The following is a 24,165-nucleotide window of genomic DNA, read 5'->3' as shown; positions in this document are numbered from 1 at the left end:
CTTCCTGCTCTTGCCTTCCTAGCATGTTTGCCTGCTTGTTTCCCTTCACTGGCATTAGAGCCTACTCCTTTTGGATTCCAGCATCTACTGAAGACCAGCTGAGACATCCAGCCTCATGGACTGAGCATCTTTGGGATTTATGGAACTTCTGTTCATAGCAATCCATTGTAGGATTAGCAGGACTACAGCCTGTACGAAATTCTGATAATTACACACACACACACACACACACACACACACACACACACACACACACACACATTTCGAGAGAGTCTCATTCCCTTTGTCTATTCTGGTGTGGGAATGTGTGGTAAACACCTCTGGTTGTCTTTATAGTGTCTCCCTCTGTGTCTCTCAGTGTTGCTCAGTCTTTGTCTCTCATTCTCATTCTTTCTCAGTCTCACTCTCTCTCTCTATCTCTTTCTATGTCTCTCCCTATGTGTCTGTGTAGATGAATTTCTAAAATAGTCTTATTATATAAAATCACAGAGCCGAATATAGGGGTGAAAGCCTTAGATCAGGAAAATAGGGAAAGCCACCAGCCAACCTTACCTCACCAACTCTGCAGCTTCCAAATGCAAGTTACTTCCTGTCTGCCCATACCTTTATTGCCTTGCTTTTGTGCCCTCTCATTGGCTCTCTTAGCCCAGCTCCCTCACTTCCAATTCCTACACAGCTCAGTCACTCTGTCTGTCTGTAGAGACCTCCAGGCCTCTATGGTTGGTACTGGGAATAATGGCATGTGTCACCATGCTTGGTTCTGTTCCCTACCTTGAACACACAGAGACCCTGCCTGCTAAGTGATAGGATTAAGGATGTCTGCTGTCTGACTTTTGTGTTGACTATAGTGGCTGGCTTTCCTCTGATCTCTAGGCAAACTTTATTAAAGCATAAATAAAATATCACCACATTTCCCCCTTTTTGTCTAATAAAAATTAAAAAATTAAAAAAATTTATAAGTAATATGAGAAAAACTATATACAATAAGTACAATAACTATATACAATATATACAAGCAAAATATACATCAACAATGTCTAGTCCATTTGCATTTGACAAATTCAGAGAAATTGCTTCTTTATCTATCTTATTTTGCCGAGTCCAAAATGTACCTAATTCACTTTCTATCCTATCTTGTATTGCCAACAGAAAAGTATCTTATGGTGTCTTTGAAATCTATACACTTACCCTTCCTTAGTGAAATTCTTTTCTGAAATTTCTTAACAAGGAAAACAGTGACCATATCTATCTCATCTTTAACTTTCTCAGAGACCCGAGAAGGAAATAATATTAACTAGTAAAACAGGAAGTACACACAAGTGACTTCTAAAAAATGAGTTATGACAAAAACAGCCAACTGCCTGGACAGTCACCTGAGGTTTGTCTGCACCTTGGGGCATCATCTTTGGCCTACAGGTTTGGTGTATCTGACAGACCAATTTGTGAAGTGGGATGTAAACAAGACCAGCAGCACGACCTCACATTCACCTCAGTATTTCATGTACCAGATAAACTTGAATTCCAACAGTGTCCTGTCATGATTCAAGATTTTAAATTCTGGAAATTGCTGGTGTATTTGGAATTCAGCTTCCCATTCTTCTTGGCTTGTGGGTGACTTCATCTCCTTTATTAAATGCCAGTCTACCTTTGAGAGGTTAGACTCCATCAGCCTAGTTCCTCTTTCAAGAATAAATGTTTCAGCTACTGTTCCACTACACACCAGAAGCCATCGGTCCACTGCACGATCAGACACCTTCATAAAAAGGGGCACTGTACCTTTTCGGGATTGCAAAGCCCCTTCAGTGATGGTGCCATATTGTCCTGGCCTCAGGGGACACCGGGTGCCAAAGCTGCAACCATTCTTGTCTTGGCACGGATTGGTCATCCTTTGTTTTGTTTACTTTTTGTCCATTTTGGATAGCATACTCTCAGCAGTCAATGCAAGGACACTTTCTTGCACACTGGCTAACTTTTGCAACAGTGAATGTTAACTCCATATGCATTTTCTTCAATGGCCATATCTTCTCTGAAGTAGAGTAGTGCTGCCAGGAGCAGAAATGTCTATAGTCATTATAAAAGAAATAAAATCTGTTACTAAAACATTTTAAATGCCATATTCTGTAGAACTCTGAATTGTTTGAAGATGACCTGACTATCTAAAATTTATCACTGCAAGACCTTGAAAACATACCTAATAGGAATACAAGTTTGACTGTAATGTCTAACTACTAACTTTCATTTCTTTATATCCTGATAGTTGGTAATAATAACATCAAAGGATTAGCAAACTGCATTACATTGTTAAATGAAGTGTATACATCTGACAGAGGACTGATATCCAGAATATATAAGGAATTCAAGAAATTAGACATCAAAATGCCCAACAGTCCAATTAAGAAATGGGCTATAGAACTAAACAGAGAATTCTCAACAGAGGAAACTCAAATGGCTGAAAGACATTTAAGGAATTGCTCAACATCCCTAATCATCAGGGAAATGCAAATCAAAACAACTCTGAGATACCACCTTACACCTGTCAGAATGGCTAAGATCAAAAACACTGAAGACACCTTATGCTGGAGAGGATGTGGAGTTAGGGGAACTCTCCTCCACTGCTTATGGGAATGCAAGCTTGTACAACCACTTTGGAAATCAATATGGCGCTTTCTTAGAAAATTGGGAATCCATCTCCCCCAAGATCCAGCTATACCACTCTTGGGCATATACCCAAGGAATGCTCAACCACACCACAAGAGCACTTGTTCAGCTATGTTCATATCAGCATTGTTTGTAATAGCCAGAACCTGGAAACAACCTAGATGCCCTTCAACTGAAGAATGGATAAACAAAATGTGGTACATACACAATGGAATACTACTCAGCAGAGAAAAACAATGACATCATGAGGTTTGCAGACAAATGGATGGATCTAGAAAAAATCATCCTGAGTGAGGTAACCCAGACTCAGAAAGACAAACATGGTATGTACTCACTCATAGCAGGATACTAGATGTGGAACAAGGATGACTGGACTGCTACTCACATCACCAGGGAGGCTACCTGGAAAACAGGACCCCAAGAAAGACACGGGGATCGCCCAATGACAGAGAAATGGAATGAGATCTACATGAACAGCCTGGACATGAGTGGAGGTAGTGAAGGGCGAGGGTCGAGGGAAGGAGAGCTTGGGGGAGTGGGAGATCCCAGCTGGATCAAGAACAGAGAGGGAGAACAAGGCATAGGAGACGATGGTAAATGAAGACCACATGAGAATAGGAAGAAGCAAAGTGCTAGAGAGGCCTACAGAAATCCACAAAGATACCCCCACAACAGACTGCTGGCAATGGTCGAGAGATAGTCCGAACTGACCTACTCTGGTGATGGGATGACCAAACACCCTAATTGTCGTGCTAGAAACCTCATCCAACTACTGAGGGATCTGGATGCAGAGATCCATGACTAGGCCCCAGGTGGATCTCTGGGAGTCCAATTAGCGAGAATGAGGAGGGTTTATATGAGCGAGAATTGTTGAGACCAAGGTTGGATAAAGCACAGAGACAAATAGCCAAACGAACGGAAACACATGAACTATGAACCAATGGCTGAGGGGTCACCAACTGGATCAGGCCCTCCGAGTGGGTGAGACAGTTGATTGGCCTGATCTGTTTGGGAGGCATCCAGGCAGTGGGACTGGGTCCTGTGCTCATTGCATGAGTCGGCTGTTTGAAACCTGGGGCCTATGCAGGGTCACTTAGCTCGGCCTGGGAGGAGGGGACTGGACCTACCTGGACTGAGTCTACCAGGTTGATCTCAGTCTGTGGGGAAGGCTTTGCCCTGGAGGAGAAGGGAATGGGGGGCGGGCTGGGGGGAAGGTGAGGGGGGTGGGAGGGGGGAGAACAAGGGAATCTGTGGCTGATATGTAGAACTGAATTGTATTGCAAAATAAAAATTTAAAAAAATGTATGTAGGCTTGGAAGAGAGAGTAAAAAGGAATATATACAGTTATATAAAGAAATACATAGTTTTAAAAAATAAAGTCTTTAAAGAGACAGTAAAATTAATATAAAAAATAAGCCACGTGAAGATGAATATTACACAGAGAATCTGGATTGTGTTGTCTTTGGGATTTTTAACTGCAGAAAAACATTTGATCGTAAAAGATGCTGAGTTAAACCAATATGTATATTTTAAAGATACCTTGACTTCAAAATTTGGATGTAAGGATGTCTTGCTTTGGAAAGGAGACTCTGCTTTTGTTCCCACAGAAAGCCAAAGGCTATGGATTTGTTCCAGATTAAGATACGTCAGGTTTGACCAGCCAAGACCCCCTGAAAGGTCTCCAATTACACCATGGCCCAGATGATCCAACATCCAGAATGGTTTGAAGGCAACTGGCTCAGACGATACACCCTCATGGACTATTCCATAATTCTAAAATTTTCTTTGTGTCCCCATAAGATACAGCACCCCCTCCAGCAGGAAGTAGTAAGAGAAGCTACGCCCAAATTCCCAAATTATATGTAATTTTACTTTGTTAAGGTTAAAACCATCTTTTTGAAAAAAAAAAGAAAGAAAAGAAAAGGGGAAGTGCTGTGGGATGGTCTGTATGTCAAATGTGTTGCTGATTGGTCAATAAATAAATCACTGATTGGCCAGTGGCCAGGCAGGAAGTATAAGTGGGACAAGGAGGAGAATAAAGCTGGGAAGTGGAAGGCTGAGTCAGAGAGACACTGCCACCCGCCACGATGAGAAACAGCATCTGAAGATGCCAGTAAGCCACAAGCCACGTGGCAAGGTATAGATTAATGGAAATGGATTAATTTAAGCTGTAAGAACAGTTAGCAAGAAGTCTGCCACAGCCATATAGTTTGTAACCAATATAAGTCTCTGTGTTTGCTTGGTCAGGTCTGAATGGCTGTGGGACTGGCAGGTGAGAGAGATTTGTCCTGAGTGTGGGCCAGGCAGGAAAACTCTAGCTACAGTTGTGGAGTATATGAGGGAGTCTTGTGTGCTACAGAGGAATGTAGTTTTAACAAGACTATTGAGATACCTAATTTTAAAACAACATGTACACAAAGAAAGGATTTTCTTGATAATATTCTTCAGGACTGATGAATTTGATTGCTGTGATTTTTATAAAGTTAAATATCCTTGATACATATCTAAAGCTACATATGTTAAGTTCTATATAAAGATATTGCCTCATTTACATATGTTAGAAACCTGAGATTTGTTTAAAAGCTTTCAGAAAAAATAAAGGACTTATAAGATGTAAACAAAAAAAATGAAGTGTATAGCTACAATATCCTGACAAGATTAGAACTATATGTACAGCATTTTCTAACACCTTAAATCTCAATATATATATAATTTATATACAATATATAAAATCCAACCTAATGTAAAGTATTTAAGGCTAGTAGTCGCCTTTTAAAAGTAGATTCAATAATATACCTTTTTATCTATATCATATCTATATCCTCTCTTTTTTTCTTTTCAGAGTAGATTCAATAATCTACCCTTTATTCTATCATTTCTATATCTTTTTTTCAGAGTAGATTCAATAATCTACCTCTTATCTATGTCCTCTTTTTTTAAAAATAAGAACCTATAACTTAATCTCCTTTGTTTAACCTTTTTCCTGACCATTAACAATAACAACTTATAACCAACCATCCTAAACAGTGACAGCTGTCCCAAACCCAAAACATGTTGAAAAGCCAAAAACCACCCTCCCACCTCTTGGGTATATGGGTGTTGTGTTCTTAAAATTACATTCTGCTGTCTTTGGCAAAGGCATTTTTAGAGGATGATGAAAAGACAAATTTGGGGTTAATTGTCAAGTTCTGGAGTGGTAGCTGTATCATTTGTGGTCCAGTCTGCATAATGCAAAAGTGCAGGGCTTATCTCAAGTCCTTGCTCAAATAGTCTGTGAGGATGGATCATCTCAGCTAGCCATCTTGAAACTGTCCTGAGCAGTTTGTAGTCCAAAGCTGATCTTTTGGTGATGTTTGTCAGCTTAGTGATATTATTATCGTCCATGTGGAACCTTCATAGTAGGGCTCCATCATCTTTTTGGAGACTTCAAATTCGCTGTTAGGCCTGGTCATGATTCATTACAGAAAACTGATAGAAACTTCAACACAAAAATCATGTATAGGCAGCTAAATGAAGCCTTCTTTTTTCTTCTAGAATTAGTTAGTACACTGTATGACCATTAATATCATAACAAAGTTTTAATATATATATTAATCTTATAATTTTTGTTGTAAAATTCATACCTTAATAAAAGTTTAAAGAATCGAAATCAAACCAAAGAACAGAATAATGGCAATAAAATAGTTCCTTAATTTTTTGATTTTCTTCTGTCCCATATCAGATGTCTCTTTTTTCTGACACGATACAGAGATTTTGTATTTTCCTTTTACCAACATGCTTCCGTTTAGAGAAGGAGAGAGCAATTCTCCAACTCCAAAATCAGCTTTAATTTTTAGTTGAACTGGGACTACATAAAGAGCATTTGTGTTAAGTGTTTGTAGAGAAAAGCAAAAATAATCATTTAGACTTATGAAATTTTATATGTGAAATACCAATAGGCCAATTTGCTCCTTTTCTTGGAACATTTTTTTCTAAAGGATATGTCTTATTTGTCCAGTGTTCTTCAAATTCCTCAGCCTTCATTCTCCTGAAAGACAAAAACAAAACCACTTTTTGACACATAGGAGAAGCTTGCCATGGCCAGCTCCTTCACTGTCCAAACTATGTGTGAGATAACACCAGATCCCATGGGGAAGTACCGAGCAGACTACAGAATCCATCACCTCCACAGCTGCCAAAATTAAAACAACAGCATAAGAAATCAATGTCCATAGTGTTAGGGAAACTGTAAATGTTCTCCCCTTACTGTTTTGCTTGCTTTATTCTGGTTCTGGCTAACTCTTCTTTTTAATAGAATTGTATGAATTCAGAATATGCAATCTGTGCTTGAGAGCTTCCCCAGAAAGGCTCCATGGTACAGTGGGTCCCCTAACACCCAGGGAAATTGAAAGCCTGCCAATACAGACTTTCTATTGGAACAAATCCATGTCTTAGCAGTGTTCTCTGGTGGCTACCCTACATTTAGGAAGGTTCCACTGAGTTCCCAGAGACCAGAAATAGATACAGTGGGGGACTCAGAGTCCCTTGATGTAGGGATGGGTATGGAGTACAAGGCTATCTTAGGATGTGGTCCTCCTGGGTTCCAGGCTCTCAAGACTCCCTTTGATCAATTGCTGCATTACACTTCAGAGGAATCTGGCATTCCCCCACACAAAGGAAACAGCTTAGGAGTTGTTTGGCCTCTCAAGTGTGGAGGAAGATATGGTAAAGGCTCTTTCTCTGTGGTCAAACAGGAGTTGTGTGCATGGGGCTACTATCCATGGTTAAGAATTTGTGTGAGACTTCACCTGATTCTCCTTGTCTGTTCATGTGTATGAACTTGTGTTGGGTAGTCCTTTGGTCTTCTCTGTGTGTGGGTTTGTGTGTGTGTTTCAGTGTGGTTCTGTCAATTTTGTTTTCCTCTAATGAACAGATTCTCTCTCAGGTAGGAGGACAACTCCACCAGGATTAATATATGTGCCACTTCCTGTTGGGGATCTGAATACTGTAGCAGGAATCTTAAATGGTTCTTATTAATAAAAACAAACCTGGAGCTGGGTATTGGGGTGATTGCTGGAAGATCAGGGAAGCAGAACAAGACACAGCCACCTCACCTCACCTCACCAGTTCCTCAGCTGATCCTGTTTCCTCAGACTGGAAGCCTCTGAGTCCTCATCCAGAATGAATCTCAGCTGAACTGCTGCTCGAAAGCCTGAAAGCTTAAGCAGCCAAATGCTTCTAGTTTCTGGTCCTTATGCCTTATATATCTTTCTGCTTTCTGCCATCACTCCCTGGGATTAAAGGCTCACTTTCTGGGATTAAAGGCATGAGTCACCATACCAGACTGTTTCCAATGTGGCCTTGAACTCACAGAGATCCAGAGGGATTACTGCCTCTGGAATGCTAGGATTAAAGGTGTATGCTACCACTGTCTATCCTCTATGTTTAACATGTGGCTGTTCCTTCTCTGACCCCAGATAAGTTTATTAGTGTGCACAATATTTTGGGGAGCACAATACCACCACAGAATATTGTCAAAATCAGGTCGCCTCATGAAGCCTCCACCAATGGGAACAAAGAAAAGCTCCACCTGTGCCTCTCCATTAATGAACAACTTTATGAGCCAAGACTAAGCTTAGTGCCCCAAGGGTTCTCAGTACTTCTGTGACAAGTCCCACTCCCCTGGAGGAGCATGCTCATTGGAGCCTAAGACTCACAGTTTAGAGCACCATTTTTGGAAACAATGGGTGTTGAAGTGATCACATACAAACCCTTCAAATGACAGATTTGAGGGAGGGGTACCTAATACCCTGACCCTGAACTTGCCTGATAAAGACTCACCCGTGCTACAAAGTAGCCATTTGCATAGAGTCTGCCAGATGAATCAAAATCAAGGGACCAAAGCAAACAACTGATTGATTTTTTTCCCTGTATTGACAGTTAAGTAGTGTTGGAGCCAGAGTACAGGAGAGCCGCACTGAGAATGGCTGAGCTGATTGAATCTGTACTTATTTGTGTCGTCTAGTCTTAGAGAGTCTCTGCAAGACAGACCTAACTTGAGAGAGATGAGATGTAGGTATTGTGCCCGAATCTGGAGATCCCAGAGCAAGACCACCACAGAGCCGATATCCAATGTGAAACACACAGGGGTTTATGAATTACAAGCAAGCCTGGCCTTGGTCTGTGTCCAACTCTCTGACACAGGGGCTCAAAGGAGGAAACACATGAACTGTGAACCAAGGGCTGAGGAGCTCCCATGGAACTGGACCAGGCCCTCTGGATAATTGAGACAGTTAATGAGCCTGAACTGTTTGGGAGACCCCCAGGCAGTGGAGCCAGGACCTGTCCTTGTTACTGTTAGTTTTGTTTTGCTGTGTTGACTGTTGGCTTTCTCTGTTGCATGGACACCTCTGCTGCTGAAGACTTTGACTTCTCCACTTGGGAATCGGAGTCACTTTGGCTGTGCCCTGTCCACCAGAAAACCATATACCTAAAATAAAAGCTACACTTGTTCCATTCCTGGAATGAGAACCTCTATGTAAAGATCTTGTACTTAAGACCCAGGCAGGAATCAGTTCCCCATTCAGAGAAGTGCTCTCACTCTGCAGGAGCATGCTCATGGAAGTTCAGGAATTACAGGTGGAGCTCTTTTCTTACAAATGAGGGGTCTTGCAGGAATTGTCTACCTTCATTTCAAATGGCATATTTGAGGGAAAGGGTACCAGCCACCCTGGCCCTAAACACATACAGAGAAGTCACAGAGGCTACTAAATGAGGAACCCAAAATTTAGAGATCAAAACCAATTGATTGATATATCCTGGATTGAGGGATGAGCGGTATTAGAGCCAGATTTTCAGGAGAGCTAGACTGGGAATTGCTGAGCTGATTGAATCACTGAAGGTACTTTCCAGTCCTCTAGGCTTAGTGAGTCCCTCTAGACATGATGAACTAGAGAGAGATGATAGATGTGGGGAGCATTTTACAGATCACATTCTAGAAAGAACTGTTTCTAAACTCTTTCTTCAGTCACTGTTGAATATATTCTGCAGCCTTTGAAAACCAGAACACTGTCTCGCTTTTAAGGATCATCAGAGTAAGCATGGAAGTTCAAAGTTTAAAGAGGACAGAACTCACCAGTGGAGGATGAAAATTATGAGGTATTGAGAAGCTGAATCATGGCAGTCATCATGATGGAATTGAGAACTTAGGATCATCTCATAACACACCCTTAGTGGATCAAAGGAGTTTTTCCAAGGAGGATTATCTGAAGGGGAGGGGCAGGACCACCAGTGAAAGTTTGTGGAGCCATCCCAGGGAATGTGAGTCTGGATGAAAGAAGACTGCCATTTTCAGATTTGCTGCCTGGCTCGGTTTCTTGAACACCATATATGAATTCTTCCACCCTGACCTCCATGTTGTGAACACTGTGATCCCTGACAGAGTAAGGACCACTTCTTTCCCGATCATGTTAGTGGGAGGATTTAGTGTAAAACCTGAGAAGAGGAAATAACAGCTGTGTAGAAATGGACATCATCCCTATTTTATTTAAGATGAACCACAATAAGGAAAATACACTTGTGGTGGTTTTTGTGGGTTCTCAACTTAACAAGACATGGAATTAAATAAAACCCTACAATGGAGGTCACAACAGAGAGAAGTGTTTTGTTTTATTTGATGTAGGTAGATCAATTTCAAGGACAGACTTTGGAACACAACATACTAAGATGTAACAATAGTAGTCACAAACCCTCATATCAAGGCTAGAGAAGCCAACCCAGAAGGAAGAAAAAGTTCCCAAATCAGACAAACAAGTCAGAGACTCCTCATACTCCCCCTCTTAGGAGTCCCACTAACCACTGAGCTAAACAACCACAGCCTGGATGCAGAGGACTTAATACAGACCCATGCAGGCTGTGTGATTGCCTCTTCGGTCTCTGGGAGACAAAATGAGCTCTGTTTAGATGAATGTGTGGGCTCTGTTCACCTGATGTCTTTGATCCCTCCTACAATCCTGCTTTCCCCTGTTCCTGGAGATTCCCTGAGCTCTGCCTAATGTTTGGCTGTGGATCTCAGTATCTGCTCCCATCAGCTGCTAGAGAAAGCATAACTGGTTTCCATTAGTCTAGACAGCAATCTATGAATGTAATAGAATTTCTGTAGGTATTGTCTCATAGTTTTTGTATGAGTGTGTCAGTAAGACCCTGCACAAACTTCCACAGATGAGCAGAGCTGGATGCACTAAAATGGGATTCTTCAAACAGAAACCCCACTGGAATCCACAAACTGATTTTAAAGTTGTTATTCATTTGATATTTTATTTAGGTAGGTATTGTCTACAGAGATGGATGTGCCCATGGAGACAAGAGGAGGACTGAACAAAGGCTCCTCTGCAAGAGCAAAAATTGCTTTTGCAACTGAGTCATCTCTTTAGCCCACACACTGAGTTAAGAGAAAAAATGTCTTCATTCTCTTCCACTTCTCTTGTAAGCAAACATTCATGTTTGTTTTCTCCTTTCCAGAGTCCTTGACCATAAGTTCTGCTCAGTCCAATCCAGACAGGTTTCTCCAAAGAAACCCTGTTGTATCCTGCTTGGGGCCAGCAACTAAAATGAATTCCAGTTTCCAACTCAATGACAAAAATCAAATGAGGACAGTAACAGGGTCGTGTACAACATAGTTCAGCGCTTATCCTCCCTTAACCTGACAATCAGCTCATTTACAGCTGTATTATAATACCCTGAGCCACAATGCTGTCTTTCCCCAGTTCCACTGGAAATGCAGCACACATCGCATAGTCTACCCAGGTGTCATTGGTAACAACACTGGCTGCTGCTTCTGGGTTACAGGTATAGGACAAGGCTGACCAGGTCCTAGGATTGCTTCAAGCGTTTGAAAGGGGGCTCCAAGAAAGGGAGATGAGCAGAAGCCAAGGAACGGTATGCTTCAGCCACTAAATGGGGATAGGAGCCCACCATTTTCTTCCAGCCTGAGGTCTCAGAGACCTCAGAAGCATGAGCTGTAATGAAATCCAGTGCCTGGGTTTTCAGCTGCCCTGAGCTGTGGAGGTCAGCCAGGAAGAGAGTGTGGGCAGCATTCTCCACAGAGAGGTCCCTGCAAAGGGCATCCTCACACATGACCTTCAAACGCTCCAGGCCATACTTGTCAGCAGCTGCCAACACTGCATCTGCCATGTTGTCCAGGTCTGGTGCCTTCCCGGTGTAAATGAAGCCCATCATTGCCTTGAAGACTTGTGGCTCCAGGTCAGGGATCTCAACGCGGTTCTTTCTGCTCTCCTCCATGTCATGTTGAAACATGGCTCTGAAAACTGGAGAGCGAGCTGCTAAGATGGCCTTGTGAGCCCGGAATTCTTGACCAGCTACCACCAGGGAACAGTCTGTGAACTGGGAATTCTCCCACAGCTCTCCTAGCTCATCTGCCAATGTGCATCTGGATACTTGAATCCCTAGCTTCCTGTTCTGGTGAGAGATTCTAAAGGATTCCTGGACGACACTCAGAGTGTAGAGCAGGCTGAGCTTGTCATCTGGGAGAAGATGAGGCGCATTGGAAAAGAGGAAATCTCGAAGGATGTACTTTTTGAATACACAGCTACGGCCTGGCACGAACTTAATGGCTCTTGGGCTCCTCATACTTTGTGTTTTCTCTCCTTCGGCGCTTATGATCCAGAACTGGAACTTTGCCCAAACATGACACTTTAGACAGCTGAGCAAAACTAGGGTAACTGACAGATAATCTGCACTTACTTCATCGAATCCGTTCGGGTTTACTGTCAAACACCATTTGTCATTGGCTTCTGTTGAGAAAGTTGGGCTTCTAATGATTTCGGTCCTTTCCTCCACAAAAAACCGGAAGTTGTTGATGTTCCACATGTAGGAGAAATTCTGAAGGCTGATATGTGTGTGGTCCCATCTCTGGGCTGTCCCCTCTCTTGCCATTTCTTCTCCAGGTAATTTGAAGGTTCAACTGGATTCAAAATGAAGAACTAGCAATTGTTTTCTCTTCACCTTGTGAGATGCAATAATAGACATGAATTAGATGTTAAGTTTTTGTTTTTTGTCTATTCCCTTTTTGATGGGCCTGGGAACTTGGATCTCTGAAATTTTCTATACATATTTCAGTACTAGTTTCAGAGAAGACAGTCTAGGCTTACTTGGGACTCTTACATCACTCCTTTTTTGGTCTAGATTGAATCTTAGGTCAATAGGTCATTGGTTTTGACAATTATACACAGCTGTTTAAAAATTTGGAGAATTCTATACACTAATATAAAAAAATGTTGTACTATGGTTCTCCAGAGGAACAGAACATATACAAGGAATCTCTCTGTGTATGAAGGAAGGGGTTTTATTAGAATGACTTAGGGCTGCAATCCTGCTAATCTCACATTGGCTAGCTGTGAAGGGAAAGTCCAAGATTCCAGTACTTACTCAGTCCAGGAGGTTGGAAGTGTCCACTGGTCTTCAGTATGTGCTAGTGTTCCAAATGGTCTCTAACACCAGGGAAGGGATGGAATGCTGCAAGGTGAGGGCAAGCAGGCAAATAGCAAGAGCTTCCTGCTTCCATGTCCTTTTATAGGCTTCCAGCAGAGGGTGTGGCCCAAATTATGCTGTGTCTTCTAGCCTGAAGATCTGGATTAAAGGTGTGTGTCTTCAGGCCCTGAGATCCAGATTAAATGTTTGTGTCTTTCTACATTCAAAGTCTGTCCTTGAAGTGGATCTACCGACATCAACTGAAGCATAACACTTCTCACTGTTGTGCCCTCCCTGTTAGGGTTTTAGTTAATTCTATGTCTCGTTAAATTGGGAACCAAGAATAACCACCACAAGTGTATTTTGCTTATTGTGATTCATCTTAAATAAAATTCACAAGAATTTCAGAAATGGCTTGCTTGCATTTTTCATTTTCTCCACTGTTATTATATCCTTCTCTGGTCTTTGATGGAGTTGTAGACTAGATAGTTACAGTTGCAATCTTCTTGTACTTTAGCTAGAACATATTAGTACTAGAGTTAGAATCTTCAAGACAGGACAGCTATTAGAGTAATCTCAATAATGTACCAGTTACCCATGTTTTGGACATCATTACCCTTTGTTTTTCCTGAATATACACTTGATGATCATTCTTGTTGTATATAGTTTGCATTAAGATTAGAACCTTTTTATTTAGACTAAATGGAGAAATGTAGTGGTATTTGCTCCACCCATGACCTTGGATTATATGGCCCCAAGGAGGCAGTGCTTCCTGCCATTGTATTTGACCTCTTATAAGGAGTTAGAGAAAGTTCACAGACCCATTCTCCCTGGTCCTGCTTGTAATGTAGATTTGCTCTTGGTTAGATCACAGGACGACTTTCTCTGTCAACTCCATTCTGTAATCGTGAGTGTATTTCCTCAATTTATATCTTAATAAATTGTTACCCATTTAATAGACTCATGTGGATTGATAATAACAGTAGAGGAGGAAGGGGAGGTCAGTATGTATTGTAAGAGAAAAGAAAAAAATAAAAACTAAAGAGCCAAAAATAATGAAAAACTGGAGAGAAAGACATTTGAGGAAGAAATATTTGTACTGATGTGCAGAGCAAAGAATGTGAAAAGCCATGTGTCCCATGTAAATGCCCATCAAAAGGTGACTTAACCATAAAGAGGACTTCAGTAATCAAGTACATAGGATGATTCATTCTCTGGCCTGTCAGCCTCTTTCCCAAGCCTTCCTTGGGCCTCGATCCTTGATCCTTGTCCTATGGGCCATGATCAAAGTAGCCATGGTAGCTGAGATGGAGAATCAGCATGGGATTAACAACATGGACATCTACTCATCAAAACTGATCTGGTTACAGCATGTGGTGATATTTTATTTGTGCTGAAATGTGGTGATATTTTATTTGTGCTTTGTAAATAAAGCTTGCCTGGAGATCACCGGAAAAAGCCAGTCACAACACAGAAGTCGTGCAATGTTAGCACATGCCTTTAATCCCATCACTTGGCAGGCAGGATCTCTGTGAGTTCCAGGCCACATTGGAAACAGAGCCAGGTGTGGGGGCACACACGTTAATTCCAACACTAGTTAACCATGGAGGTCTGGAAGTCTATACAGATAGACAGGAAGTGACAGAACTTGGAAGGCAAAGGAAGTGATGTAGCTGAACAGAGAGAGCAAGCCAGATGGCAGAACAGCAAGGCATGTAGGCATGGGTAGACAGGAAGTAGCTCATAATTGGAAGCTGCAGAGTTGGTGAGGTAAGTTTGGCTGGTCGATTTCCCTATTTCCCTCATCTCTCTAAGGTTTTCACCCCCTACATTTGGCCCTGTGATTTTTTATTTAATAAGACCATTCACAGCCAGAGAGGTGCAACAGTGGCCTACAACCTTGAAATCCATGGGTCTTACCGTGTTCACCATTTCCTGAAGCAGCTGGCAAGTTACAAAGATAGAATGTCATTTGAAGACACAGTTATAGAGCCAATGAGGTGGTATCAGTTTGGAAGGCTGGGGCAGGATTCTCCAGGAGGCAGTATATACTTTGAACCAGCATCCCATATATAATATGGTTTCTCCATGGGCAAGACCCATGGGTCCAGGCACCAGGTGGTAGAAAGGGAATAGTTTCACTCACTAACACCCCTAATGACTCTCTGGGAAACATTTCCTGCCTGTGCCCATGACTTTAAGTTCTGCTGGCCTAGACATCTTGGTTCTAGGGTGATAGTGTGGAGCTCTGCTCCTAACTGGTGCCACAACAAACATTCCATTGAACTGGAAGCTCAGACTTCTCCCAGAACTCTTTGGGCTACTCATGTCCTGAAGCTAACAAGCTAAAAAAGAAATAACAGTAATAGGAGAGGTGATTGATCAAGATTACCAAGGTGAAATGGGATTGCTGTTCCACAATGGAAGTAAGAAAGGTTATGGCTGCTGGGCAGGAAATCCTTTAGGACCATTCTAGATTCCACCTTGTTTTATAATTAAAGACAATGGGAGACTGCAACATTTTAATAAGGCAGATAACAAAAGACACAGACCCAACAGAATGAAGATATAGGTCACACCTCTGTGAAAAGAGCCAAGGATGGGTCGTTTCATTCTCACTGAATGAGAGTAAAGGCCATGTATTCAAAATTTAGTCAAATTCTGTAATTTTCAATTTCTGCCATAATAGGTTCCTCCCTAAAACCAGGTTTGAGAGAAGACCCAGGAAAAAAGGAGGAATGGGGTTTTTATATCCTCCCAAAATAGGGGAAAGGCTTTCCAGGGCTCGTGAGTTCCAGAGAAACTTTGATGATGTAGGTACTTGGCAGAACAACATCTTAGCTTCTGAGGGTAGCCGTCTGGGTATAGGGCATGGAACATGTTCAGTTCCAGATCTTAAGTTTTACAGTAAATAGAAACAAACTTCTTTTGACTCCATAAAAAGATGATTTCTGATATTAAGATGGAGTCAGGCTGGTCCATCAGTCATAGAAGAAGGTAATTACAAATACTAGCTAAGGCATGTGAACAATTTCAGAAAGGAGAATTAGATTTGACATGAGTTATTGTGTTGTATTTTGTTAAGAATGTGCTCATACAGATATTTGTGTTTTCTTCTTATTTCTTTATCATATGATGTAACATCAATCAAGAGAATACCAATGATTATTATATTTCAGTTTGAGATACTGAAAGAATATCTCTCAAGGAATCTTGTTCCCTATTCTAAATTAATAATGACTTTGTGCTTGTATGGGGACAGTTACAGCATGTTTGGTAAAATTGTAACCTGGTTAAATATATATTGCATTTGCAATTGTATATGTGATAAATAAATGAAGTTTAGTTATAAGCTGGTTATTCTTTTCATTTAGAAATTAATCACAGCATAAGGACATATGATTGAGAGTGAAGTTGACAAGAGGTAGACTCATAAAGGCTGTTCTTGGTTATCAACTTGACTATATTTGAGATGAACTAAAATCTGAAAATGAAATGCATACCTATTAGGGTTTTTTTTATTAATTTGAAGTAGGAAGAACCACTTCTAATCTGTATCTTGAGGCAAGAAAACTCACTCCTTTATTCTGGGTGTTGATGCAGGAAGACACACTTTTAATTGGGCCATACTTTGTGCTGAAAGCCTATAAAGAGACACTGCAGATAAATTCTTTGTGCTTTGCCTTCTTGCTCTTGCCTTCCTAGCATGTTTGCCTTCTTGTTTCCCTTCACTGGCATTAGAGCCTACTCCTTTTGGATTCCAGAATCTACTGAAGACCAGCTGAGACATCCAGCCTCATGGACTGAGCATCTTTGGGATTTATGGTACTTATGTTTATAGCCATCCATTGTTGGATTAGCAGGACTACAGCCTGTATGACATTCTGATAATTACACACACACACACACACACACACACACACACACACACACACACATTCAGAGAGAGTCTCATTCCCTTTGTCTATTCTGGTGTGGGAATGTGTGGTAACCACCTCTGGTTGTCTTTATAGTGTCTCCCTCTCTGTGTCTCTCAGTGTTGCTCAGTCTTTGTCTCTCATTCTCATTCTTTCTCAGTCTCACTCTCTCTCTATCTCTTTCTATGTCTCTCTCTATGTGTCTGTGTAGACAAATTTCTAAAATGGTCTTATTATATAAAATCACAGAGCCGAATATAGGGGTGAAAGCCTTAGATCAGGAAAATAGGGAAAGCCACCAGCCAACCTTACCTCACCAACTCTGCAGCTTCCAAATGCAAGTTACATCCTGTCTGCCCATGCCTTTATTGCCTTGCTTTTCTGCCCTCTCATTGGCTCTCTTAGCCCAGCTCCCTCACTTCCAATTCCTACACAGCTCAGTCACTCTGTCTGTCTGTAGAGACCTCCAGGCCTCTATGGTTGGTACTGGGAATAATGGCATGTGTCACCATGCTTGGCTCTGTTCCCTACCTTGAACACACAGAGACCCTGCCTGCTAAGTGATAGGATTAAGGATGTCTGCTGTCTTACTTTTGTGTTGACTATAGTGGCTGGCTTTCCTGTGATCTCCAGGCAAACTTTATTAAATCATGAATAAAATATCACCACATTTCCCCTTTTTTGTCTAATAAAAATTAAAAAATTCAAAAAATTTATAAGTAATATGAGAAAAACTATATACAATAAGAACAATAAATATATACAATATATACAAGCAAAATATACATCAACAATGTCTAGTCCATTTGCATTTGACAAATTCAGAGAAATTGCTTCTTTATCTATCTTATTTTGCCGAGTCTAAAATGTACCTAATTCACTTTCTATCCTATCTTGTATTGCCAACAGAAAAGTATCTTATGGTGTCTTTGAAATCTATATACTTACCCCTCCTTAGTGAAATTCTGTTCTGAAATTTCTTAACAAGGAAAACACTAACCATAACTATCTCATCTTTAACTCTCTCAGAGACCCGAGAAGGAAATAATATTAACCAGTAAAACAGGAAGTGGAAACAAGCAACTTCTAAAAAATGAGTTATGACAAAAAACAGCCAACTGCCTGGACAGTCACCTGAGGTTTGTCTGCACTTTGGAGCATCATCTTTGGCCTATAGGTTTGGCGTATCTGACAGACTCATTTGTGAAGGAGGATACAAACAAGACCAGCAGCACAACATCACATTCGGTGCGAGTATTCCATGTACCAGATAAACTTGAATTCCAACAGTGTCCTGTCATGATTCAGGATTTTAAATTCTGGAAATTGCTGGTGTATTTGGAATTCAGCTTCCCATTCTTCTTGGCTTGTGGGTGACTTCATCTCCTTTATTAAATGCCAGTCTACCTTTGAGAGGTTGGACTCCATCAGCCTAGTTCCTCTTTCAAGAATAAATGTTTCAGCTACTGTTCCACTACACACCAGAAGCCATCGGTCCACTGCATGATCAGATGCCTTCAAAAAAAGGGGCACTGTACCTTTTCGGGATTGCAAAGCCCCTTCAGTGATGGTGCCATATTGTCCTGGCCTCAGGGGACACCGGGTGCCAAAGCTGCAACCATTCTTGTCTTGGCACAGATTGGTCATCCTTTGTTTTGTTTACTTTTTGTCCATTTTGGATAGCATACTGTCAGCAGTCAATGCAAGGACACTTTCTTGCACACTGGCTAACTTTTGCAACAGTGAATGTTAACTCTGTTTGCATTTTCTTCAATGGCCATATCTTCTCTGAAGTAGACTGGTGCTGCCAGGTGCAGAAATGTCTATAGTCATTATAAAAGAAATAAAATCTGTGTTACTAAAACATTTTAAATGCCATATTCTGTAGAACTCTAAAGTGTTTGAAGATGACCTGTCTATCTAAAATTTATCACTGCTTGACCTTGAAAACATACCTAATAGGAATACAAGTTTGACTGTAATGTCTAACTACTAACTTTCATTTCTTTATATCCTGATAGTTGGTAATAATAACATTCAAGGATTAGCAAACTGCATTATATTGTTAAATGAAGTGTATAGCTACAATATCCTGACGAGATTAGAACTATATGTACAGCATTTTCTAGCACCTTAAATCTCAACATATGTATAATTTATATATAATATATAAAATCCAACCTAATGTATAGTATTTAAGGCTAGTAGTCCCCTTTTAAAAGTAGATTCAATAATATACCTTTTTATCTATATCATGTCTATATCCTCTCTTTTTTTCTTTTCAGAGTATATTCAATAATCTACCCTTTATTTTATCAATTCTATATATTTTTCAGAGTAGATTCAATAATCTACCTCTTATCTATGTCCTCTTTTTTTTAAAAATAAGAACCTAAAACCTAATCTCCTTTGTTTAACCTCTTTCCTGACCATTAACAATAACAACTTATAACCAACCATCCTAAACAATGACAGCTGTCCCAAACCCAAAACACATTGAAAAACCAAAAAACACCTTCCCACCTCTTGGGTATATGGGTGTTGTGTTCTTAAAATTACATTCTGCTGTCTTTGGTGATGGCATCTTTGGAGGATGATGAAAAGACAAGTTTGGGGTTAATTGTCAAGTTCTGAAGTAGTAGCTGTATCATTTGTTGTCCAGTCTCTGCATAATGCAAAAGTGCAGGGCTTATCTCAAGTCCTTGCTCAAATAGTCTGTAGAACTGAATTGTATTGCAAAATAAAAATTAAAAAAAAATTGTCCCACACAATAGAAACAGAAGGAATGTTACCAAACTCCTTCTATGAGGCTACAATTAGCTTGATCCTAAGCCAACAAAGATGCACTACAAACAAAGAGAACTACAGACCAATCTCCCTCATGAACATTGATGCAAAAATACTCAATAAAATATTGGCAAACAGACTCCAAAACACATCAAAACATTTACTCACTGTAGATGTAACCATCCGTTTCTTTAAATAAGAAACACAGAACCAATGCAAAGAAGAAAGCCAAGAGATCAGAGCTAAGAGCCTTACCCATCTGCTGCAGCTAGCCTCTTCAGCCAAGAGAGACCTACTTCCTGAGTGTTTGTCTTTATATAGACTTTTGTTCTGCCTTCTCATTGGTTGTAAACCCAACCACATGACCGCCTCATCACTGCCTGTTTGTACAGACCTCCAGATCTTCTATGGTTGGTATTGAGATTATAGGCACGTGTCTCCAATGCTGGCTGTATCCTTGACCACACAGAGATCTACCTAGTTCTGCCTACCAAGTGCTGGGACTAAAGGCCTGTGCCACAAATGCCCAGCTCTGCTATGGCTTGCTATTAGCTCTGACCCCCAGGCAACTTTATTTATTAACATACAAATAAAATCACATTTCAGTACAAATAAAATATTACCATATTTCCCTTTTTTATTTTAATAAGAAGAAAAAAGGAAAAAGGTTATAACTAATATAAGAAAAACTATATACAAAAGTACAATAACTATATACAATATATACAAGTAATAAATACCTAAACAATGTCTAGTCCATTTGTATTTGACAAATTCAGAGAAATTATTTCCATTATCTATCCTATTTTGGTAAGTCCAAAATGTACCTAATTCACTTTCTTTTCTAACAAGTCTTCAACTATAACTAACTAACTTTCAACTCCCTCAGAGACCCAAGAAGAAATAATATTACCTAACTAAAATAAAAACAGGAAGTGCATGCAAGCAACTTCCAAAAAATTTGTGAGTTGACAGAAACAGCCAGCTGCCTGGACAGTCACCTGAGGTTTCTCTGCAGTGTTGAGGCATCATCTTCAGCCTATAGGCTTAGTGTACCTGACAGACTCATTTGTGAAGTAGAATGTACACAAGGTCAACAGTTCAACTTTACATTGGGTCAGAGCAGTCCATGTACCAGAAACACCTGAATTCCACTAGTGTCATGTGATGATTCAGAATTTTAAATTCTGGAAATTGTTCATGGTTTTTTAATTCAGCTGTCCATTCTTCTTGGCTGTGTATACATGGCTTCATCTCAGCATCCCGTTCTTCTCCACATCCCTCTATCAAATGCCAGTCTACTATTGAGAGGTGTAGGCTTAGTTACTCTTCAAGAATCACTGTTTCAGCTGCTGTTCCATTGCACATCAGAAGCCATTGGCCCACTGCCTGTTCAGCTGCCTTCGAAGAAAAGGGCACTGTACCTTTTCCGGATTGCGAAGGCCACTTCTGGGATGGTGCCGTATTGTCCTGGCCTCAGAAGATGCCTTTTGATAAAGCCATAACCACACTTGTTGTGACAAGAATCAGTAGTCCTTTATTTTGTGTCCTGTCTGTCCTGTTTGTCAGCAGTTGATTCGAGGATACTTTGTTGTCCAGTGGCTAACTTTTGCCACAATGAAAGTTAACTCTATATGTAGTTTCTTCAGTGCCCATATTTTCTCTGAAGTAGATTAGTACTGCCAGGAACCAACATGTCTCATAGTCATAACAAAAAAGAAAAATTTTCTAAGTTATTAAAACATTTTAAGTGCCATATTCTGTAGATCTCTGAAGGGTTTGAAGATTACCTGTCTATCTAAAATATAACTGCTCATTTTTTAAAACATATCTAATATGACTACAAGTTCTATTGTAATGTCTAACAACTAACTTTCATTACTTTATATCCTAATACTTGGTAATAATAACATTCAAGGATCAGAATATTGCATTACATTGTTAAATGAACAGTATAAGTACAATTAGAAATATACATATAACATTTTCTAACAATATCAATTTCAATATATATAATTTGTATACAATATAAAGCAATCCAATCCAATGTAAAATATTTTAAACTAGTAATTGTCTCTTTCTTTTCTTTCTTTCTTTTTTTAAACAAGAACCTTAAATCTAATCTTTGCTTAGCCTTTTTCCTAACCCTTGACAACAACTGGTAACCAACCCCCCTAAACAATGAAAATTATCCTAGACCTGAAACCCATTAAAAAGACCAAAAAACCACCCTCCCCACACCAGCTCTTTGGGAATGTGGGCATCGTATTCTTAAAATTGTTTCCTGCTGGGTATGGGCGAAGTTATCTTTATCCTGAAAGAAAAATTTTAGGATAATTGTCAAATTCTAGGAAAGGTAACTATATCCTTCATTATCCAGTCTGTGTATAATGCCGTTCAGGGTTTATCTCAAGTCCTTTTTCAAGTAGAATTTTGAGACTGGATTATCTCAGCTAGCCCTCTCAAAATTGCTCTGAGCCTTTGTAGTTCAAAGCTGATCTGTAGATGATGTTTGTCAGCTTAGTGATATTATTATTGTCCATGTGGAATTGTTCTTGTTGTGGGGCCCCATCTTCTTCCTGGAGACTTCAGTTGATGTTAGGCCTGGCCGTGATTTCCTGCAGAAAACTGATAAGAGACTTGAGCACAAAGACATATATATGCAGCTAATTGAAGCCTTTTTTCTAAAATTAGTTAGTACTCTATATGACCATTCATATCTTAACAAAGTTTAAAATGCATATATATTTTTATCTATATATATTAATCTTGTAAATTTTGATATAAAATTTATACATTAAGAAAAGTTTAAAAAATCAGAATAGAATCAAAGAGTTGAAATTAGTAATAGAATAGTCCCTTAATTAATATGGCTTTTGTCCTGTCCCATAGCAGAAGATGGCTCTTTTCTTCTGGCATGATACAGGGAGTTTGCATTTTCCTTTTAACAACATGCTTGAGTTTAAAGAAGGAGAGAGCCATTCTCCAACTCCAAAGTCAGCTTTAAATTTTAATTGAATTGGGACTATTAGAAGACCAATAGTGTTAGATCTTTAGAGAAGAGCAGAAACAAACATTTAGGAAGACATAAAATTTTTTAGATGATATCCCCATACACCATTTCACTCTGTTTCTTGGGATAGATGATTTGTCCCTTTTCTTTAGTTGTCTCATTTGTCCAGTGTTCTTCAGATTCCTTAACCTTCATTCTCCTGAAAGACAAAAACAAAAACCTTTCCCCAAGACTAATTTTGGGGATGTTCCTTTTGGCAAGTTATTATGTGATTAAATGAAAAGCCATGTGTTACTGGTATGTTAGTTTAAATTGGATGCTCCTGCTGGTTTATGAACTATCACCTCCTCTAATTAAGAGGTCTCTCATGTTCAAATCGAACCTTTATCAACTTTGATGGTACCCACAGCTTATCTTCTCCCGTAGAAACAAAAGCAAAACCTCATCCCCAACATAACACATATCCTGGTTTCCGTTCTGAAGTCAGCACATCCTTAAAGTATATAGAATGATTTAATTCTGTAGTTTTTTCTATTATCCAATGTCTCTCTGCAGCTGTTGTTCCTTTCTCATTGGCATTAAGAAAATTAAAAGTTAATAGAGCATTATGCAGTCTATTTCTGGGTGTTTTTGTTACCCCTCTCTGTTTATTTAGCATATCCTTTAGAGTTCTGTTTGATCTTTCTATAACTGCTTGACCTGTAGGATTATGTGGTATACCTGTAATATGCTTTATATTGTAATAAGCAAAAAACTGTTTCATTTTAACAGAGACATATGATGGAGCATTGTCAGTTTTGATTTGTGCAGGTATACCCATGATGGCCATAACTTCTAGCAATGAGTGATTACAGAATCAGCTTTTTCAGAACTCAAAGCAGTTGCCCATTGAAATCCTGAATAAGTATCGATAGTGTGGTGTACATATTTCAGTTTTCCAAATTCTGCAAAGTGAAACACGTCCATCTGCCAGATTTCATTCCTTTGAGTACCCTTTGGGTTACATCCTGCTGGTAATGGTGTTTGATTGTAGAAGGAACAAGTAGGACATTTCTTTACTATTTCTTTGGCTTGTTGCCAGGTTGTGGAAAAATCCTTTTTTAAACCTTTACTATTGACATGATGTTCTTTATGAAATTCTGAGGCCTCCAGCACATTTCCTATCAATAATTTATCAATCTCATCATTGCCTTGTGCTAGAGGGCCTGGCAGACCAGTATGGGATCAGATGTGAGTTATATATAAAGGATGACTCCTTTTCCTGATTGTATCTTGTAACTGAATAAATAGTGAAGTTAATTCTGAAGCATCAGAGATAAATTC

At 39.8% G+C, this 24,165-nt stretch overlaps 1 protein-coding gene across 1 annotated transcript; it reads right to left on the bottom strand.

Moving 5' to 3' along the window:
- Window positions 1-11,504: 11,504 nt before the first annotated feature.
- LOC131897726 (speckle-type POZ protein-like) lies at window positions 11,505-12,591 on the bottom strand. The gene has a single exon (XM_059248738.1). The coding sequence runs from the start codon at window positions 12,589-12,591 to the stop codon at window positions 11,509-11,511; it is 1,083 nt and encodes a 360-aa protein (XP_059104721.1). The 3' UTR covers window positions 11,505-11,508.
- Between the last annotated feature and the right edge of the window lie 11,574 nt (window positions 12,592-24,165).

The sequence above is a fragment of the Peromyscus eremicus genome, chromosome 1 (assembly GCF_949786415.1).
Source record: "Peromyscus eremicus chromosome 1, PerEre_H2_v1, whole genome shotgun sequence".
In the NCBI taxonomy this organism is placed as follows: Eukaryota; Metazoa; Chordata; class Mammalia; order Rodentia; family Cricetidae; genus Peromyscus; species Peromyscus eremicus.
The sequence above is the reverse complement of the archived record's forward strand: the minus strand, read 5'-3'. Positions and strand labels throughout refer to the sequence as shown.

What these genes read in the sequence shown, in the direction of transcription:
- LOC131897726 (XM_059248738.1), bottom strand. Translation starts at nt 12,591, where the DNA reads ATGGCAAGAGAGGGGACAGCCCAGAGATGGGACCACACACATATCAGC.